Below are 20121 nucleotides of genomic sequence, written 5' to 3'. Positions count from 1 at the left end.
CGTGCACCGGGCCCCGCCCAGCTCGGTTTGAATCTGTGTCTGGACTGGTGTTCTGTCACCAAAATGTGTTTTTAATCTGTGCGTCTGCCTGGTCGGTGTGCTGTCACCAATATGTTTTCATCTCTGGTGCGCCGTCACCCTTTTCATCTCTCTGGTCTGGACAGGTGCGCTGTCACCCAAAATGTATTACCTGTCAAGGTGTTTGTGATTGTTTTTATTGCTTGTGATTGTGATTGTTTTTATTGCTTGTGATAGTTTTTTGCTTGTGTATGTGATTGTTTTTATTGCTTGTGTGGACCCCAGTAAGACTAGCAACCACTTTGTGGAAGCTAATGGGGATCTGAATAAAGAATAAAGAATAAAGAATAAAGGTGCGCCGTCACCGAATTGTACAGTTGTCATCATCTCTGTTATGGTGCGCCCACACCAGATTTTGTCAGTAGCTTATCAGGGCCCGGTTTGACCATCTTGCATCGGGGCCCGGGGCTGACTCGTTACGCTGCTGCCGTCATGTTAAACATGTTTACCATCACATTAAACATGTTTACCATGTTTACCGTCACGTTAAACATGTTTACCGTCACGTTAAACATGTTTACCGTCATGTTAAACATGTTTACCATCACGTTAAACATGTTTACCATCACATTAAACATGTTTACCATGTTTAATGTGATGGTAAACATGTTTACCGTCACGTTAAACATGTTTACCGACACGTTAAACATACCGTCACCTTAAACGTGTTTACCGCCATGTTAGTGTTTTTTCCCCTTATTAATGTTATAGGCCTACGTCTGACGAAAATGTTGATATTCCCAACAGCCTCATCTTTTTCCTCTGGCATTATGCCTTTGCATTTCCTTTACCCGCTTGCTAGCTAAATTGTTAGCCTTGGTGCTTCCCTTCTAATGCAGACAGTAATGTTAGCAGTGTTGCCTAGCAGCGGTGCACTCTCACGACTTGAACACAAAGCATATCGTGTACACAACTTCCCATGTTGTAACCATGAGCTCACAAGTTCCATTTGAAGGCAGCAAAAGAATTGCCGTAAGTATTGGTGGCAACTTTTGGACTTGTTTGGCTTCAGCACTTGGGTTCTGCTACAGACTGTTTCATATTATTTAAGCAATATCACAGCATAACATCGAGTGTGATATTATTTTATACAACAGTTATAAACAAAACTATTCATAAGGTAATAATAGCATTTTATGTAATTTAAGACAGATGATTTTTGTCTGTTATTTGTCGCCAACAAAAACCGTTCCCTCAGGATTGCACTACCAAGTGTTGCCAAGCAACAACAGGTAAGCTTGCTGCCTGCAGTTTCCCGACTGCAAGCTAGCTAAGCTAACTTTAGCTAGCCTACTTTGAGGTTAGCACAGGTCAAATCCATATCGTTGTCCCTGCTGGGTGTGAACGCTGTTTGAACGCAGCCTAATCAAGGTTACATTAGAACAGCTGTGAAGCGGAGTGATATACACACAGTGAAGCATCCTGTGATCATCACAGCTGGAATGCCTCTCGTCCAATCAAATTACTGGGCCGGAACTAACTGTTGCAGACGGTTTCCACAGAATTGTGTGAGGCTGTGGTTTACACACGTCGAGGCGTGCCACGTCAATAAGCCTCTTAATTTGAAACCTAGCTTATTTCCAGTCAGCTATTGGATTAGCAAACACTGCAACAGGAAGTAAGCTAGGGGCAATTTACAATGTTTATGTTGTCAAATTAAAACCGTCTATAATATGGTTTGTTAACCTGTTACAACTCTAAGGAACCAGTTGTAACCAGCTCCATGCCAACCAGAAGGCTGGCATGGAGCTGCTCAGCCTCGACGCGAGACTCAGCCTTCATTCTGAGTCTCGAACTACCAGCCCCTGAGGGAGTAGCAGGCTCCACTCAATGGCCTCACATCTTCACTAATGTACCAATACTAGTTGGTGTTCCCGTATAAAAATTAAATATCAAGCTCTGCAATTGGCTCCGACCTGCTTTGACTGACCGCCCTGCGACCATCAGTGTTGGGCAAGTTACTGAAAATCGGTAATTAGTTACAGTTACTAGTTATTTCTCTGAAAAAGTAATTTAATTACTTTAAAGTTACTAGTTACTTCAAAGTAATTAGTTACTAGGGAAAGTTTTTGGAAACTTTTGCGTTATTTTTAAAAGTCTGCTTCGATTGTTATTAATGCACACATCATGTTAGTGTCACTGTGCCACAGTGTGGTATTGAACATTCACTTATTGGTGAGGCTTATATCAAGGTCATTAGCCTCTGGGGCTCTGGCTGCAGCTCCGTCCGTGTCGAATCTGCAGATCTCAAATGCCTGCACTGCTTTGAAACAATAACAACAGCTAGCCGCTAGCTCGTTGCTACACACTGAAAACGATTGATGTGGATTGTGCAATCCTGCATGGTACTTTCGGTGGATGGCTGTAAAGGTATTAAACAGAGCCTTTTCCCCCCGCTAGTCCACAGTGAAGCTATCACCAGCCAAACTCTCTCCCGCTGCAGGGAGAGAGTCTGGCAAGCGAGACTACTAGCTCGCTATCTGTGTTCTGTGGACAAACTTCAACAATGTGACATGAGGGGGAGGAGATTACATTTTGGGGTGAGCTACTCCTTTAAGTTTAGTTTGACTTGTTGTCAGTTCCGTAACAATCTGGGAACGTCTTTTATGCAGTGTGTTTATGCGTTAACGTTATTAGCGAATAGCCAAAATGGACGCGGAAGTGGAAGTGACGGTGGCTTTTCCATCACTTCCGCTTTCCTTTTCCGCGTTTATTTCGGCTATTCACTAATAACATTAAAACTGCATAGAAGATGTCAACTCAACACTGACAGTGTCGTCAACAGTGGAAAATTACTCTAAAGTCACGGCGCAAGTTATATATATATATATATATATATATATATATATATATATATATATATATATATATATATATATATATATTTATATATATATAAATATATTTATAAAACGGCTCTCTCAAATCAAGCAATCTGATTGGTTCACAGCCATGGTATAAATACTGTAACCCATGGCCATAACCCATGGCCATGGGTTATGAGACGCAACTCTCTCACTAAAAGGCTTTGGTCAACTCTCTTACTAAAAGGCTTTGGTTACCTCAAATGACAATGTAGAAAAAACAAAATGGCAGAGACAGCTGTCAGATCCTTGTGAATCGATCTTCGCATATAACTTTACTAATACTTCGCAGAAAATTATGTTTTGTACAAGAATAGACGCGGGCTAATGTCTTAACCCCTCTCTCGCGCGCCCTCACTCTTAACCCCGCATTTCTAAATAAGACGTAACGTTAGTTGGTGTCGGGCTTTGCAGAAAGCTCTCAGCTTCTCAGCAAGCGCCAGGATTGGCCAATGTCAACTTCAGTCTCCAGAACGATCCAATCAAATCACCCGCACGTCTATCTTCTTGCTAGAGGTCCCGCCTTACAGTAGTGTTTCAACTGACTCTATCAGAATGCCATGCCAGTCGGACTTATAGTATTATTATTATTATTATTATATTATCATACTTGGAAACCGTTCTGCAGCCTCGTGGGATAACAGCTGATCAGCGGGATATATTTGCCACAACACACTGGCTCTCATGCTATATTGCTTAAATATATATATATATATTTACATATATATTTACACTGTACACAGTGGACTGTGGAGCACGGACGCGGAAAAGGAAGTGACGGTGGCAGGAGAGGCGCGCTGTACAGGAAGCTGGGAAAAGTGGTAGGGCTGTCCCAGAGTCTATTTTTCAAATAAAAATAGACTCTGGGTTCATTGGTTTCACATTCAACATTCTATATTTTGAAAGGTGCTTTATAAAAATTATTATAATGGTATCATAATTATTTCTCTTACCTGTGTGACCGTCCTCTAGCCTCGTTCGAGAGGGAGGGCCATGTTGACCAGCTGTGGTGGGCGTGGCTAAAGGCGGGGCTGAGGGTGTGGTCGGGGTTGGGGTCGTCACGGTGACAGCAGGGTTGAGGTTGCCATGGGGAAACATGGCGGCAGCGGGGTTAGAAACAGCACCGGGTATCATCATGGAGCTAATGGGGCTAGCTGCACCTGCGCTAGGGCTAACAGCAGGGTTAGCAATGCCGCTAACAATCCCTGCTAAACTGGGTATATTGGTGGCTAACAAGCTAACTATGTTGTCTAAGCTAGCAACATCAGGGCTCACAGTACCACAGCAGGGTTTACTGGTGGCAGGGCTGAGAATAGCAGGGTTAGCAACAGCGCTAGCAGCTCCTGCTAAGCTAGGTATGTGGGTGGCTATGCTGTTAGCCATGCCGTCTAACCCGGGCGGAGGGGGCGGTGCCGAGGCAAGAGTGGGGATCGAACCCGTGACCCCGGCCAGACTGGGGATGTTGGCTGAGATGATGTCACTCACACCGGACAGACTTGGACATCCACGAGGAGGGGCTTCATCTGAGGGAGGAGGAGGGGAGACAGAAGAGTAGAGTAATGGCATCATCAATGAGAGGAGGGCTTTGAACTGGAGCAGAGGCTGCAGATCAGAGACAGCGTGTACCGACTCAGATTGACCAGCAGAGAGCACCGTGGCCACACCTGTCACTGTGCCCAGGTCAGAAACAATCAACTATAGAGACAGCTTAACTTCCTGTATCTGTGTTACTGGGTTTCGGCACTGCCACACCTCCTTAGGAGACATGCGGCACATCTTGAGTCTATTGGAGTCAATGGGAGAAGTAAACGTTACACAGCTCTGATGGTTTTTTAGTATTTTATTTAAATGTGTTATAGTTTTAGTTTTTTAGTTTTACTTTTAGTTTTTATATCAAATTTTAAATAGTTTTTATGGTTTTTAGTATTGTAAATAGTTCGTAGTTCCTATAGGTTTGTATTTTTGGGCCAGCGCCACAGCGTAGGCTATACATGTCCAGTCGGATTTGCGTGCCGATGTGCGTCCCGATCTGCTCGTGCTCACCATGTCTGCTGCACGCCAATCCGAGGAAGCCTTGGGTGGGACGCTGCAGGATAGCAAATCACAAATGAGGACTGCATTTTGCCAGCTGTTTCCAGCTTTACTTTACTCACCAGTTTGACGTTTTCTCGTCCAAAATAATCCAGCCACCTAAAGACTTTTCTAGAGGTCGACCGATCTGCGCCGATTCTTGGCATTTTTAATTAATCGGCATCAGGCGCTGCCTGCACTCACAAGGCCGATTATTAAGGCCAATTATTAAGGCAGATTATTACAAAAGATGATGTGGATGAATTATGTATTTTTTCTTCTTTCTTTTTTTTTTACGTTTTTGCTTATGGCCCCCTTCACACTCAGCAGACTATCCCTTAAATAGCGTACCAGACACTTCTGAAATCTACCGCATAACCCAGTGTATTTTTCTGTTTCATTAATAAAAGAAAATCTAAAGCATGTTACTGGCTAAGATAACCAGATATGTATATTATATGCATTTGTTATATTAGATTTTCCATGTGCATGAATATCCATTCATAACAAATACAATGGAATTATAGGCTACTTGTTTTTTTTACCCAAATACTCTCCTTCAGTATTATATTTAAATCGTATTTTATTGATTATATATCGGCCATCGGCCACCCTGCTCTCTAAATATCGGCTTCGACATTGATCATTGAAAAACCTATATCAGTCGACCTCTAGACTTTTCAAACACATTTTATTGCAGGATGATGTTGATGTTGTTGTTGATGTTGATGATGAGCAATAGACAGTTTTGTGTTTATATGTGTGGAGTGGGAACTCACGACCTCTAGCTCAAGTTATCTTGCTAGGTCAGCAGAGCACTTCAAGGGGAGATGTGACCATGCCAAGATCGGAAGAGTACCTTTTCTGAGGCATCTATAATACATCCTCTATGCCCAGGTGCTGTGAGTCATTCAGCGCTAAACTGAGTATGAGTCATGTATGTGATCTCATGTCTGTGATGTCATGTCTGTGATTTTGTGTCTTTGGTGTCTTGTCTGTGGTGTCACGTCTGTGTTGTCATGTTTGGGATGTCATGTCTGTGGTGTCATGTCTGTCACTCTGATCCAGAGACTCTCTGAGCTCAGCTTCAGATCGCCAATCTCAGATCCCATGGACGACGATTCCAATCATCGTTAGAGACCAATAGTCCATACTAAGTCACGCCCTCTCCCAGGATCGGCATGTGGCCTAAGAGATTTCATACCCCATACATTTTTCCATAGACGTCACATTTCGTAAAATGCTTATAAAAATTGTTTTACTTGGTCAAACCAGGCGATTCAGCCATTTTAAGAAACAGACTAAAAATAAATAAATAAATATTTATTTAATAAATATATATAGCTGAATCTCTTGGTTTGACTGAGTAAAACTCTTTTTATGAGCATTTTTCGAAACGTCTATGGACAAATTAATGGAGAATGAAATCCCTTGGGTGCCATGCCGAATCCAGAAGAGGGCGTGACTTAGGCACTCTATTGTCTATCCACCTGTGAGATCATGAGATCACAATCACATGAGTAAAACTGCTGCCTGCCTCAGCCATCCGGTCCCTATTACAGAAATAGTGGACTATATACTGTAGTGTTGGCCATGTTGTACTAGTGTTCAAGATTCAAGATTCAAGATTTTTATTGTCACTCCATGGTACAAGTATCACGTGTGAAATTCTTGTGCTGTGGACTCCGTTTACGACATAGTACAAATATAGCAAGGCATATGAGTGCAAAAACAACAAGCAATAGGGCAATAGGCAATAAGCAATAGCAATAAGTAACAATAGCAATAGGGCAGTATAGTGATAAGACAAGTCCGAGACAGTGGCCTATTCACTGCACCTAGGTGCACATGTCATGTGCATACATTAGACGCGCCCAAACATTTCAAATTCGACGTATTTGTCACACAGGTGCAAATAGCATGTACCTTATTAGACATACAATTAAACATTAGACATCCGTAATGGCAGCAGCTGCAGTGCGGTACGGCACGGCTACTACGCTATTTGTGCATGTTAAGGAGTCTCGTGGCCTGCGGGAAGAAGCTGTTCCTCAAGGGATTTTCAGAACTAGTCCACTAGAAAATACCCTCAATGAACTGCAATTTCTAGTGAACAGAGAATGCACTTACATTTTCTCCCATGTAGGCCTACCACAAAGCAATGCTGGCGTGTTTACCACAGAAGAAGTGTGAGGTAGTGTCTGAAACTCGTTTGATCCATATAGTTCACTATAATGATAAACACTATGGGGAATAGTGAGTGACTGAAAGAGTGAACCATTCCGAACACGGCTATTATGTGACAAACTGGTTCCTCAGTTTCTGGAAACAAAACGGACAGAAATGTTTTGACTTCAGACTGAGAGGAACAAACTGACGCCTGGAAACGGAGTTCCCAGAGTAAACGTTGAGAGGGAACGGCGAGAATGAGAGGGGGAACAGCATTCCTCCTCAGGTTCCCCTTAAAAAATGGTCAGTGGAGAGCAGAGCAGTGGAGAGGGGGCAGTGGAGAGCAGCAGTGGAGAGCAGAGCAGTGGAGAGCAGCAGTGGAGAGCAGAGCAGTGGAGAGCAGAGCAGTGGAGAGCAGAGCAGTGGGGAGCAGAGCAGTGGAGAGCAGAGCAGTGGAGAGCAGAGCAGTGGAGAGGGGGCAGTGGAGAGCAGCAGTGGAGAGCAGAGCAGTGGAGAGCAGAGCAGTGGAGAGCAGCAGTGGAGAGCAGAGCAGTGGAGAGGGGGCAGCGTGAAAGGAGCAGAGAATAGTAAGAGAACATGTATCCTATCCTCCTATAATAAGAATGAGAAGTGTCTGTGTGTGAGCAGAATTTTGTCCGGCCACAGCTATACCGTTTTACGTGTGATCGGGCTGAAACTTTCAGGAAGTGTAAAGAGCACCCGTGAGGGTGACCTGATGGAGCCGGATTTTTTAATTAGGTGATTGCCCTAATTACTGAATGATGTGATGGCATCAGTGATGATGTCATCAGTGATGTCATCCGTCCTGGCTGAGGCTATATAAGTTGCAGTGATGATGTCATCAGTGATAATGTCATCAGTGATATCATGGAGCAGGCGAGGCTAGTAATAAGAATGAGAAGTGTCCGTATGCGTGTGTGCATGTGAGCAGAATTTTGGCCGGCCACAGTTATGCCGTTTTACGTGCGATCGGGCTGAAACTTTCAGGGGGTGTAAAGAGCACCCATGCGGGTGACCTGACGTAGCCGGATGTTTTAATTAGGTGATTGCCCTAATTACGTCACCAGTGATGATGTCATCAGTGATGTCATCCTTCCTGGCAATCTAGTAAGAGAGTGGCATCAGCGGAGGTCCAAAATGTGTGACTCAGTAGCCAATAATGGCTCATTTCCACAAACATATAACAGCACAGTACAGCTCTACTCGACCTGGTCTTACTCGTCTCTACTTGATATAGACTCTGTTTCCATAGCAAGTTTACTCGCCTCTGCCCACCCCTGGTCATCATAGCGACCGCATATCTGCCCTCCGCCCATAGCCGAAATAGGCTATAACGTATAACGTTAAAATTAAATCCATACACAGAACTTTTAAACTGTTTATGAAATACTGGTGCCTCTAAATGACCCACAGTATACATGGGCAAATGTGACAATCGGCCAGGAGAATGGATATCACTTTGTTGTTACTCAAACTCACATGCATGCACTGCGTGGGGGACGGGAGTTGCACTACAGGGAGAAGGGAAGCCTCTACCCCGGCGGCCTCTCACCAGGCAAGACCGCGGCTTCACATAAAGCCCCGCCTCCGGCCTAGCGGAGCCAAGCCAAGCGGCTTCCCGAGGAGCGGACTTTTTCTCTCTCAAAACAATTGAAAACCACCGTCATGTTAAAGCTGAGCAAGGAGATCGATTTTATTTCACCAGAGCCGAAGGCAGCAACACAAAAGACTGATGGAAATAACATTAACAGAAGAGAAGGTAAGCCCCACTAAACTGGTATCCAGCATTGACAGTCAGTAGATGTTTCCAGTGTTTTCACGTCACCGTATGGTACCGGGTTCACAGCGCTGGAACCTCAACAAAGCAGGGACCAAAACTAGCACGACTCAATCCCGACTCGACCCGGGCTGTCCACGTTTTTGATCGGTGGAATGAGACAAAAAAGCGAGACGAGCTGGGCGGGGCCGCGCTGATACTAGCGGTGGAAATGGGCCATAAGTAGCCAGGAAGGAGGCTTGCGCTACTTTTGAATGCTAAAATAAAGCAGATAGTGTACAATTTGATTCTTTAAACGTCGGACCCTTTCAAAGTACATCACACACTGTCCATTTTGCTGCAACTCGACAGCGCAGGAACTCTTGAGAGTAAAAAACTGGTCCATTGGAGGGAACGGAGATGTCGCAACTCTTCTATATACGCAGCTCTGAGGCTATATAAGTTCAATGATGATGTCAACAGTGACGATGTCATCAGTGATGTCATCAGTGATGTCATCCGTGATGATGTCATCAGTGATGTCATCCTTCCTGGGTATGCGGCCTTGCTGTGTATGTGACGCGCAGCCCGCTCTGCAGACATGTGCACATGCGAGACATGTGCGTTATGGAGTGGAGAAAAGTGTTGGGCAGAGATCTCGTGTTGTGGATGCAGTGTATGGAGAGCTCAGCTGTGTGCACAAATTCTGTTCCCTTTCTGTGCGCCCAGAGCGCGCCTCCAAAAACAAAAGATGCCACCAGCACGCCAGGTGCGTTCCTTGAAAGAGGAGCCCGTTTAGCACGTCCTTACATAGAGAATGAATAGAGAGCCGCAGTAACGAGTCCGGAAATCATCGATGCTAACAGCCCTGGTTCTTCACAGTTTTCGCCTATGGGAGTTTTGAATGGGTTTTTGGCGCGATGCTTCTAATAAGCTCTCTGAGCAACGCTGGCTTAATCAAACGCGAACCAGTGTTTAGTAACATCATCTTCACACATGGAGACTACTTTTATGAGTTTTGAAGCTTTTATGTGCCGTTAAAAGGGTGGCTAGCTAGCAAACGGCTAAATGAGACTACACTGTTGAGTCGATGGGGATATTATACGTCAATAATGTCACCACTTCAAAGGGCGAACACGGAAATTATCTTTCCCTCACCTGGTTCAGCCTGTTCAGCCCGGGGTAATCAGTGCACACATCAACAACAGTCCAGATTGAGTGCTGACGTGACGTGGAAGCCTATGCGACAGTGTGTAGTTCTGGATTAGCTTAGCTCGAGCATTTTACTTCTAGGGCTCGCATTTACGCTACAAAACTCATGAAAGTGGTCCTCATGTGTGAAGATTATCCGACGGAACTCTGGTTCGCGTTGCCCAGAGACCTTATTTGAAGCATCGCGGCAAAAACCCATTCAAAAATCCCATAGACAGAAACAGTGTAGAACCAGGAAGTTTGGGACTTCCGCATTCTGCCTACAAAAATACGTCATCCCTGCGGCTCTCTATTCCAGAAAGATGCTGGCAGCTCAAATGAGCGCATTGTGTGTGAACGCCGCCTTAGGCTACTTCAACACCTGGCTGTGATTTGTAGCTCTAATGGCAATGAGTAAAATCAATCAGTCACGCATTCAGCTCTTGATTCTAACAGAAATAATACCCTATATCTTTATTAAAAAAATATATATATATATTAAAAAAAAATATATATATATATATATATATATATATATATATATATATATATATATATATATATATATATATATATATATATACTAACCTAAACTTGTACCACTAACCTAAACTTGTACCACTGTTCCTTCAGAAGTTGTAGTTGTCATAGACTGTGCTCCATAGTTGATTGCTCTATTGCGGACAAAAAATGTGTTATTGTAAGTCGCTTTGGATAAAAGCGTCTGCCAAATAACGTAATGTAATGTAATGTAATGTATATAATAATAATAATAAATAATAATACTAATAATAATATATATATAATATAATAATATATAATATATATAATATATATAATAATACCCTATGCCTCCTGGACCTCGTCTGGGAGGCCCCACACTGCCAGGGTTCCCACAGTAACACCTGGCCATTTCCAGCACTGCTTCAAACAGACGAGTCACTCACTTATTGAACCGGTTAGTTAATGTTGAATCTAAAAATAGACCTCAGCTAAAGTCGTGTTGTGTCATCAGCTGCTTTATGTTTATCTGACAGCTGGAATGTGGATCAGCAGCTTCACAGCAGGTTCAAACTACAGACAACAAAACAACAAAAAATAGCGATAAAACAATGACAAAAACAACACAACAATTAGAAAAAAAATCACTTTACAATAAGGGTCACTAAATTAAGGGTTAGTTAACCCTTAATCAACAGTAGCTGCTACCATTACGTATGTCTAACGTTTAATTGTATGTTTAATAAGGAATATGCTATTTGCACCTGTATGTCAAATACGCCGAATTTAAAATGCCGAGTTTAATTGTATGTTTAATAAGGAATATGTTATTTGCACCTGTATGTCAAATACGCAGAATTTAAAATGTTTAAGCACGTCTAAAGTATGCACCCGACACGTGCACCTATGTGCAGTGAATATGCCACTGTCTCTGACTTGTCTTATCACTATACTGCCTTATGCTTGTTGTGTCTCTTGTTGTTTTTGCACCCATATGCCCTGTTATATTTGTACTATTTGCACTATGTTGTAAACGGAGTCCACAGCACAAGAATTTCACACGTGATACTTGTACCATGGAGTGACAATAAAAATCTTGAATCTTGAATCTTGAATCTTAACTAACGTGTGTAGTAATCATTTACTAAGGCTTTCATGTTAATTAACATTCATTTAGTAACCCTTATTCCTTATTCTGAATAGAATAGAATAGAATAGAATAGAATAGAATAGAATAGAATAGAATAGAATAGAATAGAGTTGTTTGTGTACCTGTGCTCCTCTGGATGCCGTTGGCTGCAGCCGGCTGCAGATCCTCACCAACCAGATCTCTGTGAAACAGACAGGAAGTCGTTTCCACTGAACAGGAAGTACTTTCAGAACCAGCTGGGTTTCTGTGACTTTGTTTGATTGAGTAATCAATTTAATTTGATTCACTGTTAATGAGTGTGAGGATGTAGAGGTTGAGGTGAACTGACCGGTCTAAAGACACGCTGAGGCCTTCTCGCCTGTAACGAGCTCTGGGCTTCGGTACCGGAGGAGAAGACATCTAGAGGAGGAGAGGAGAGGAGAGAGCAGGAGGAGAGGAAAGAGGAGAGGAGGAGAGGAGAGAGGGGAGGTGAGAGGAGAAAGCAGAGGAGAGAAGAGGAAAGGAGGAGAGCAGAGGAGAGAGGACCGGGGAGAGGAGGAGAGCAGAGGGGAGAGGAAGAGGAGAGGGGTGGAGAGGAGGAGAGGGGAGAGGAGGAGAGACGAGAGGGGGGAGGATGGTTAACGTGTTGCACTTGTAAATGACAGACCCGGGTTCGATACTCGCCTCGCCTGTGCCGTTACAGTATTATTATATAAGTTCAACTGTCAAAAAAATCTGCAAATTTAGATTTTCTATCCTGGGAGACGACCAGAGTCTCCTGGCCAATCCAGGAGGGTTGGCAGTGCTATCTGGTGTGAAACTGAACCAGCTGAAACGTGTTCGGGGTGGTTCACTGATTCACTCACTCACTATTCCCCATGTAGTGTTTATCATATACGGTGGTGAACTATTTGGGGAATGATCAAAGAAGTTTCAAATTCGGACACTCTTCTCCTTTGGTAAATACGACTGCATTGCATGTGAGAAAAGGTAGGGTACATTCTCTGTTCACTAGAAATTGCTGTGCATTGTGGGTATTTTATAGTGGACTATATAGTGAATCAAACTAACATTTGAGAATTCAGAGACTAGTACAAAATGACACAATATAGTCCACTTTTTCTGTAACAGGGACTGTTTCATACAGGGCTAAGTTATCATTTTTGCATTTGGTGCAAATCAAGGAACCAGACTAGCTTGTGTGAAAATGCCCTTACTACTATAATTGGAGAGCTGTCTCCCTGTCTGTTTGTCTGCCCAGACTTGCAAGGCGCACCGTTGCTCCGATCGCCTAAAAAATTTGCCAAAACACTTTTCAGGTGTCTGGAATGAATCTGGTGCAAAAAACCTGAAAAGAATCCACCCACGGGGACACTACAGCGATATTCTACATTTTAGGCCTTCACACTCACACAGATCCATTGCCATATCATCAGCATCCCTTCCCTGCTTCCCGCTGATGATGTCACCGATGATGTCATTGATGATGTCACTCGAGTGACATCACTGATGACATCACAATTGCTCGAGTGACATCACCCTATCGGCCTCTTATCTTTCTTTGATAATAATACCTATTATAAGTATCCCTAGGCTATGATATGATGATGATGATATGATGTGATAAGTATACCTAGGCTCGCCCGCTGCGCAGTTGGCATGCACAATCGCCTGCGGCACAACTTCGCATCACTGATGACATCACTCTCGCTGATGATGTCACAATGCCTATGACAGCATCAGTGCCTATGATATCATCAGTGATGTCATACGGTGATTTTGGTCAATAAAAATGTCACTGATGACATCACTGATGATGTCATAGACATTGTGACATCATCAGTGGGTAAAAATTGAAACAAACAGACAAAGCCCACTTGTCCCCTTTATATAGACCAAATCACCGTGACGTCACCATGTAAACAAATTTACTTCCGGGTACCACTTGGGGAAGGCGGCAGGTTTAAATGTGCGTGTTGTCAAATAAATGCTGTCAAACCCTCTCGTTGTTTTCAGCCGACTACTTTCAATTTAAATGGTTAAACGGTTGGTAAACATGCTTGTCCGACGTATCTAGCCTTTCTTCTGTGTTTGTTTTATGTAGTGTTAGCTAGCTAATAACGTTTGTTTGTCTGTCAAACTCGCTGTTTTTTTGCAGTCGTTAACGTTACAGAGTAACCTCGCGTCACCAGGCTCTTCTCGGCGAGAAAGCCTGGTACAGACAGAGATACTGACGCCACGTCAATTTAATTTAGCTTCAAGTCTACTCTAGTCTGGTCCAACAGGTAAATTAGCTAGTCTGGTCTCCACTAACGTTAGTGAAAGTGTTGTTATGAATGATATTAAACAACAACACAACACGGACGAACCATTTTTGTCTTCTTTGTCTGTTTTTGTCTTCAACACATCAGTTTGTGCCGTCCACCGCCATTATAATGTGTGGACCTCAGGGGTACCCGGAAGTAAATGTAAACATCCCGCTGATTTGGTCTATAAGGAGGATATCCTTCCTCTGGTGGGCAGGCCAGGAGCAGTGGGCAGCTTTCTTGTGTACAGTGCCCGGGGACCATCTTAAAATGTTGACGTCACTGGTCAGATGACGATCTTCTGCATGTTTTTAGTGGGGGTCCATGCATGCTGATGTTGTATGGAGGAACCCCATGAGAACATGCAAACTCCACAGAGAAAAAGGCCCTTTGGTGAGATAGTCCACCTGGGCCGTAGGCACTGAACACACCATCAGTGTCCACAGCGTCCCATGCATAATACCCAGGACTGAATTAGACGATGTCACTTGTTTTGAATGAAAGTTAAAAGAAATACAAAATTTTGTAGAATTAAGGTGTCATTTTCTTGATAGTACTGCAGTGATCTGCCTTCTTCTGATTTGTATCAATATTGACACTAATTTCTTCTCTATTCTTGAAACCACACACAGATCTCTCTCTCTCTCTCTCTCTCTCTCTCTCTCTCTCTCTCTCTCTCTCTACATACATATATATATATATATAAGCACTATAATAATACAACAATACAATCACAGTACAATATACTCCTTAAACAACAAAACAGATCATTACTTTTTGAACAGAACATTCTGCATTTGCTCCCAGACCTGGGAAATACAATTTCCTACAAAGAAGGTCCCTTTCTTGAAACACAACTCAAGTTTTTCATAATCATCCATCTAAAAAAAAAATCTGCATAATTAGAAGACATTTGACTGAAAAGTATCTCCCTTGCATCATAAGCTGTATAGAATAGAAAATCAATCTCGTTCTGAATTTCACACAGGTCACAAAGCAAACAGAGTCTGTCTTCTTCAGGGGTAGCATTAAACCTACCAGTCTCCAGTGCCAGGGGCAAAGTTCCAGATCGTAACTGTGCACAGTCACACAGGGACCTTTTTCATCTGTCCAAACCCAACTTTACATAAGGCTCGCTCTACACAGTAACTGAGACGGTAGTTTCTTATCTTTGGTTTATACCATAGTGAGCTCACTACAACAGTGTCAGTGACATTAAACAGACATGTCAGTGACATTAAACAGACAGATATCAGCTTCACAGACACATGACAGAACAGACCATATACACACATGACCACAGACACAAATCACAGACGATATCAGAGTTAAAGTGCGGGAACATCTATCAGGTTAGAGAGAAGGGTTCAAAGTCCTTACCGTGCTGTGAAGTCCTCCGAACGCCACGTTCAACTAACACCTGGCGTGGGTGCATGCATGTGAATTTACTGTGAAGTTTTAACAGTGAAGTCTCACCGGTTCTACCTGCTGGAGGAATGTGTGTGTGTGTGTGTGTGTGTGTGTGTGTGTGTGTGTGTGTGTGTGTGTGTGTGTGTGTGTGTGTGTGTGTGTGTGTGTGTGTGTGTGTGTGTGTGTGTGTGTGTGTGTGTGTGTGTGTGTGTGTGTGTGTGTGTGTGTGTGTGTGTGTGTGCATGGGTGTGTGTGCGTGTGTTGAGTAATAAGTGTGATAAAAGGCACAATGGTTAATCTTCAGCGTGTTGAAGTTGATGCCATCTAGTGGACTGGAGACAAAACATTACAGTTAACTTCAACACGCTGAAGATTAACCATTGTGCACACACACACACACACACACACACACACACACACACACATGATTAACCATTGTACACACACACACACACACACACACACACACACACACACATGTGTACACACTCACACATGCGCACACAGACACACACACACACACACTCACACACACACACACACACACACACACACACACACACACACACACACACACACACACACACAGGTTTGCTTACTATCAACAGTGAGTTAGTGCAATTCTGAATTATTTTTTAACAGTGCAGCCACTCAAAGCAGGCAGCTGCACAGACACACAGGTGTTAGTTGAATGTGACGCTCTGAGGACTTTGAACGACCTATATATATATATATAATGAAGAGTTAATTTGCAAAAACAGGTAAACGCCATTGTTAAAATGAACAAACAACATCTGTTTGATACTCCCTGGAGTGCACATAGAAAACATTATTGAGGTGATTTATGTGAAAATTATCAGATGAATACATTTGAGTTATGATTGATAATAAAATTTACAGTATAAATACATCAATATATAAAATAAAATTATAAAAGATCCAAACGGAGATGTACCAAGCTGTACAAGCTGTACAAGCTGTACCAAGCTGTACAAGCTGTACAAGCTGTACCAAGCTGTACCAAGCTGTACAAGCTGTACCAAGCTGTACAAGCTGTACCAAGCTGTACAAGCTGTACAAGCTGTACCAAGCTGTACCAAGCTGTACAAGCTGTACCAAGCTGTACAAGCGGTACCAAGCTGTAAGCTGTACAAGCTGTACAAGCTGTACAAGCTGTACCAAGCTGTACAAGCTGTACAAGCTGTAAGCTGTACCAAGCTGTACCAAGCTGTACCAAGCTGTACAAGCGGTACCAAGCTGTAAGCTGTACCAAGCTGTACCAAGCTGTACCAAGCTGTACCAAGCTGTACCAAGCTGTACAAGCTGATGGAAGCTCACTGAAATGTACTTTGTCTGCACTGTGGATGACATTTTAGTGAGCCTCGGTCAGCTTGTACAGACAGGAGCGTGACCTCATTGACCTTGCATTTGTTTTTACCCAACTTTCCAGAGATACTATGAGGTACAGCATGGAATGTGCTGAGAAAGAACTCTACCAATCAACATCAACATTGGTAAGTAGCAAATACATATCAAGCTGTACTTTACTTTTTTAACTATCCCTTTAACGCTGGCTAGAGCAGAAGCCCAACTGCATAAGATGAAGAAAACAACACTATCACTGTATAATGAGGAGCACTAATTATTACTTACTTGTGAAAGCTCTCTGCAAAATCATGTTCCTCTAACCTAAACGTTTACATATTCAGCCAACAAGATTTCTCCCATTCATTCATAACATAACATAACATTACATTACATTACATTAATATTGGGATCTGAAGGAATTGCCCCAAATGTCCACTTGGGGCTATAAAAGGACTAAAGGAGCACGATGAGTTATTTGTAGTGATTCTCATCACACACCTGTGGCTGTGCATGCTGGCTTGGAGAGCATCTAGCAGGCCAGACATGCCTCCTTGTCAGGAGACTGGGGGTTGTGAGGAACTCGAAGAAGATTGATGTTAAAGTGCCACCTGGTGGACAGACTGAGCCTCTGCAGTAAGTAGAGGCAGCCATGTACCAAAGGTCAACACAATGGAAGACATCCGGCTTAGTGCCTCCTCTCTGGTTGAAGGTGCTGATCAGTCAAACCTGCAGCTGGTGTGCCATTCAAATCAGCAGTATCCTTTTGTATTATATAAAAGGGAGGTGGTGGCCTTTGTCTGTCGGTTTCAATTTTTGTCCATCATTATTATTGACCAAAATCACCTTATGACATCACTGATTATGTCATAGGTGCTGATGATGTCATAGGCATTGTGAGATCATGCAGTGATGGCATTGTGACACCATCAGTGACAGTGATGTCATCAGTGTTCGCTGCGCATGCCAATAAAGCAGGCGAAGTCACACAGCATCCAAGCTGCGTGCGGTGAGCCCGCCCCGAATGGGCCGATACCAAAAATTGTAAGCAGTTTTGCAGGCATTCATTTAGTGTTGACCATTAGTGAGAGTTGATTTGAGTGAAGTTGTGGACCAGTGCACACATGACATCACTGGTCCACAACTTATATAATACTGATTTAATTTGTCATGATACAAAGCTGGTTGAAAATCGGTGGTGTTCCTTTAATGAAAAGCAGTTCTTAAACATAAATTTCAATGACTTTCTAGGCCCAAGTCCCTCAAATTCAAGCACCCAACACAGCATAGTTTGAGACACAGATCAAGGTCAATTAACTTTACAAGTTTACAACCAGGAATTTTATGAGAACTAGCAGGCTTTTACAGCTCAGACAATTAAAAAAGAGACGCTTGAATGTGTTAACACTTCTCAACTGTGCTGTTACTGTAACATCGAAAGAAAGTTGATTTATATTCTTGCACAGAATATATAAATTCAAGCACTTTCAACGACCCATGACGATTTATGTCCACAAATTATGTCCACATTTACCACACATTTACCACAGATTTACCACAGATAGCAATTTTTGTGATACATTTTTTATTGTGTTTTTTGTGTGATACATAAACACAGGAAGACCACAACGCACAAAAAGAAAAACATGCATTCCACATTAGGGATGGCACGATACCACTTTTTCCATATCCGATCCGATATCCGATCCACAATCATGAGTATCTGCCGATACCGATATCAATCCGATCCAATCTTTTTCCCTCACTTACAGGGTGGGAATTTCATCATTTTAGGGGCGTGGCCATCTGGCCTTCGGCATCACAATATTTTTTAGGGCACAAGGCCACATGCCAGGGCACAAAGGCCATTGCTCCTTTGACATCATGAAGAGCGATTTATTTTATGAAATGTGTGTTAAAATGGTTCAATTACACATCCTTTGCATAGAGCAGGCAGGGCCGGCCCGCCCTATATGCGAACTAAGCGGCTACCTAGAGCCCCAGGAGTTGCCAGGGGCCCCCTAATTTTTTTTTTTTTTTTTTTTTTATAAACATAGGCTATAATATTATAGGCTGTGTGTGGTAGTTAAAACATAGGTTGACGTTTATTTATGTTTGTAGTTTAAACAAAAACATAAATACTGTAGGCTACATACAGTATAACACAAAAGGCTGTTATTTACCCTTTGTCGCCACCTGGTGAGTAAATATATATGTAACTAAAACCATTAAAATTGACAACCGGTCCTGCATGTATCTACCGGTCCTTGGCACAAAAAAGGTTGGGAACCCCTGGTTTAACTGACCTGGAAACCCCTATGGCTGCTGGGTTCTACACGCTTGCTTGACACTGATAGGGCTACAAACGAGCGTCATCATCGTCACGTTTGTTTGTTTTAAATATTCCTCTAAATATGGCTAAAAGTCCAAAAAACTTTTCTTCGGCGCTGCCCGGGAGTCCCCTCCTTACAGCACCCCCTACTTAAAAGTACCTCCAGCGCGGATGCCCCCAAACCCCCGCCCCTGGGAGGGGGCCCCTAATCTATATCCTGCTTAGGGCCCCCAGATGGATAGGTCCCTGAGAGCAGGCTACATTAAACTGAGACCACTGATGCTTTTAAAGCAACTGACAGTAGCAGGCTGGTAGCAGGGCACTGCCAAGGTGGCCTTAGGGATCTCAGGGCATCACGGCCAGAAGGAGGGGCAACACAGGCCATGGCCTGATGGCCTCCGTGTAATTCCCACCCTGCTCGCTTATACAACTAAGCTGTTAATAATACATTTATTTACCAATGCACTTTGCTTAACCCAGCCATCTAAACAGCATGTTCAATCTGTGGAACAATATTTATTCCTTAAATGAAAGGCTATAGCCCAGAACATAGACTCAGTAATGCACTAATGCTGCTGCTTCTTTTTAAGCCTTCAGATGCGCGCGCGCACACACACATGCGTCCTTGTTATAGGACGAATCAGCGTGACGTCACTTGCCACCCAGAAATGCGGAACCTCGCTGCAGTTAATAGTATGAGTTGTGCCAAACAAACGTTAATATCTCAAAAACTATACATCACATCGCTTATATTTTGACATTCTGAGTGAGAGCAGAAGTAGCTCAAGAGTTTGATGTATAATATATGCATGTCATGTTAAAGTTGTGTGAACTGTCGCAGTTTTTAAAATGTAAACAGAGTTAACTGGCTAGAGTCAGACACTCCAGCCTCGTGCCACTTGGGCTCCGGGTTCCATTGCCGTTGCCAC

The 20121-nt window shown here is 43.1% G+C and overlaps 1 protein-coding gene across 3 annotated transcripts in view; it reads right to left on the bottom strand.

Moving 5' to 3' along the window:
* Positions 1–15488, bottom strand: part of LOC310791772 (arf-GAP with Rho-GAP domain, ANK repeat and PH domain-containing protein 1) — a 53127-nt gene extending 37639 nt beyond the window's left edge. For all 3 annotated transcript variants that reach the window (XM_083653428.1, XM_083653430.1, XM_083653429.1), the window contains exons 1-4: positions 15466–15488; positions 12129–12199; positions 11923–11981; positions 3896–4465 (exon numbers count right to left, since the gene is read on the bottom strand). In XM_083653428.1, the coding sequence (XP_083509554.1) occupies positions 3896–4465; positions 11923–11981; positions 12129–12199 (700 nt within the window). In that variant the 5' untranslated portion in view covers positions 15466–15488. The remainder of the gene's footprint in view (positions 1–3895; positions 4466–11922; positions 11982–12128; positions 12200–15465) is intronic.
* Between the last annotated feature and the right edge of the window lie 4633 nt (positions 15489–20121).

This window comes from Poromitra crassiceps, assembly GCF_964638095.1.
Source record: "Poromitra crassiceps genome assembly, chromosome: 17".
NCBI lineage: Eukaryota > Metazoa > Chordata > Actinopteri > Beryciformes > Melamphaidae > Poromitra > Poromitra crassiceps.
This window is presented reverse-complemented; position numbering and strand designations above follow the sequence as displayed.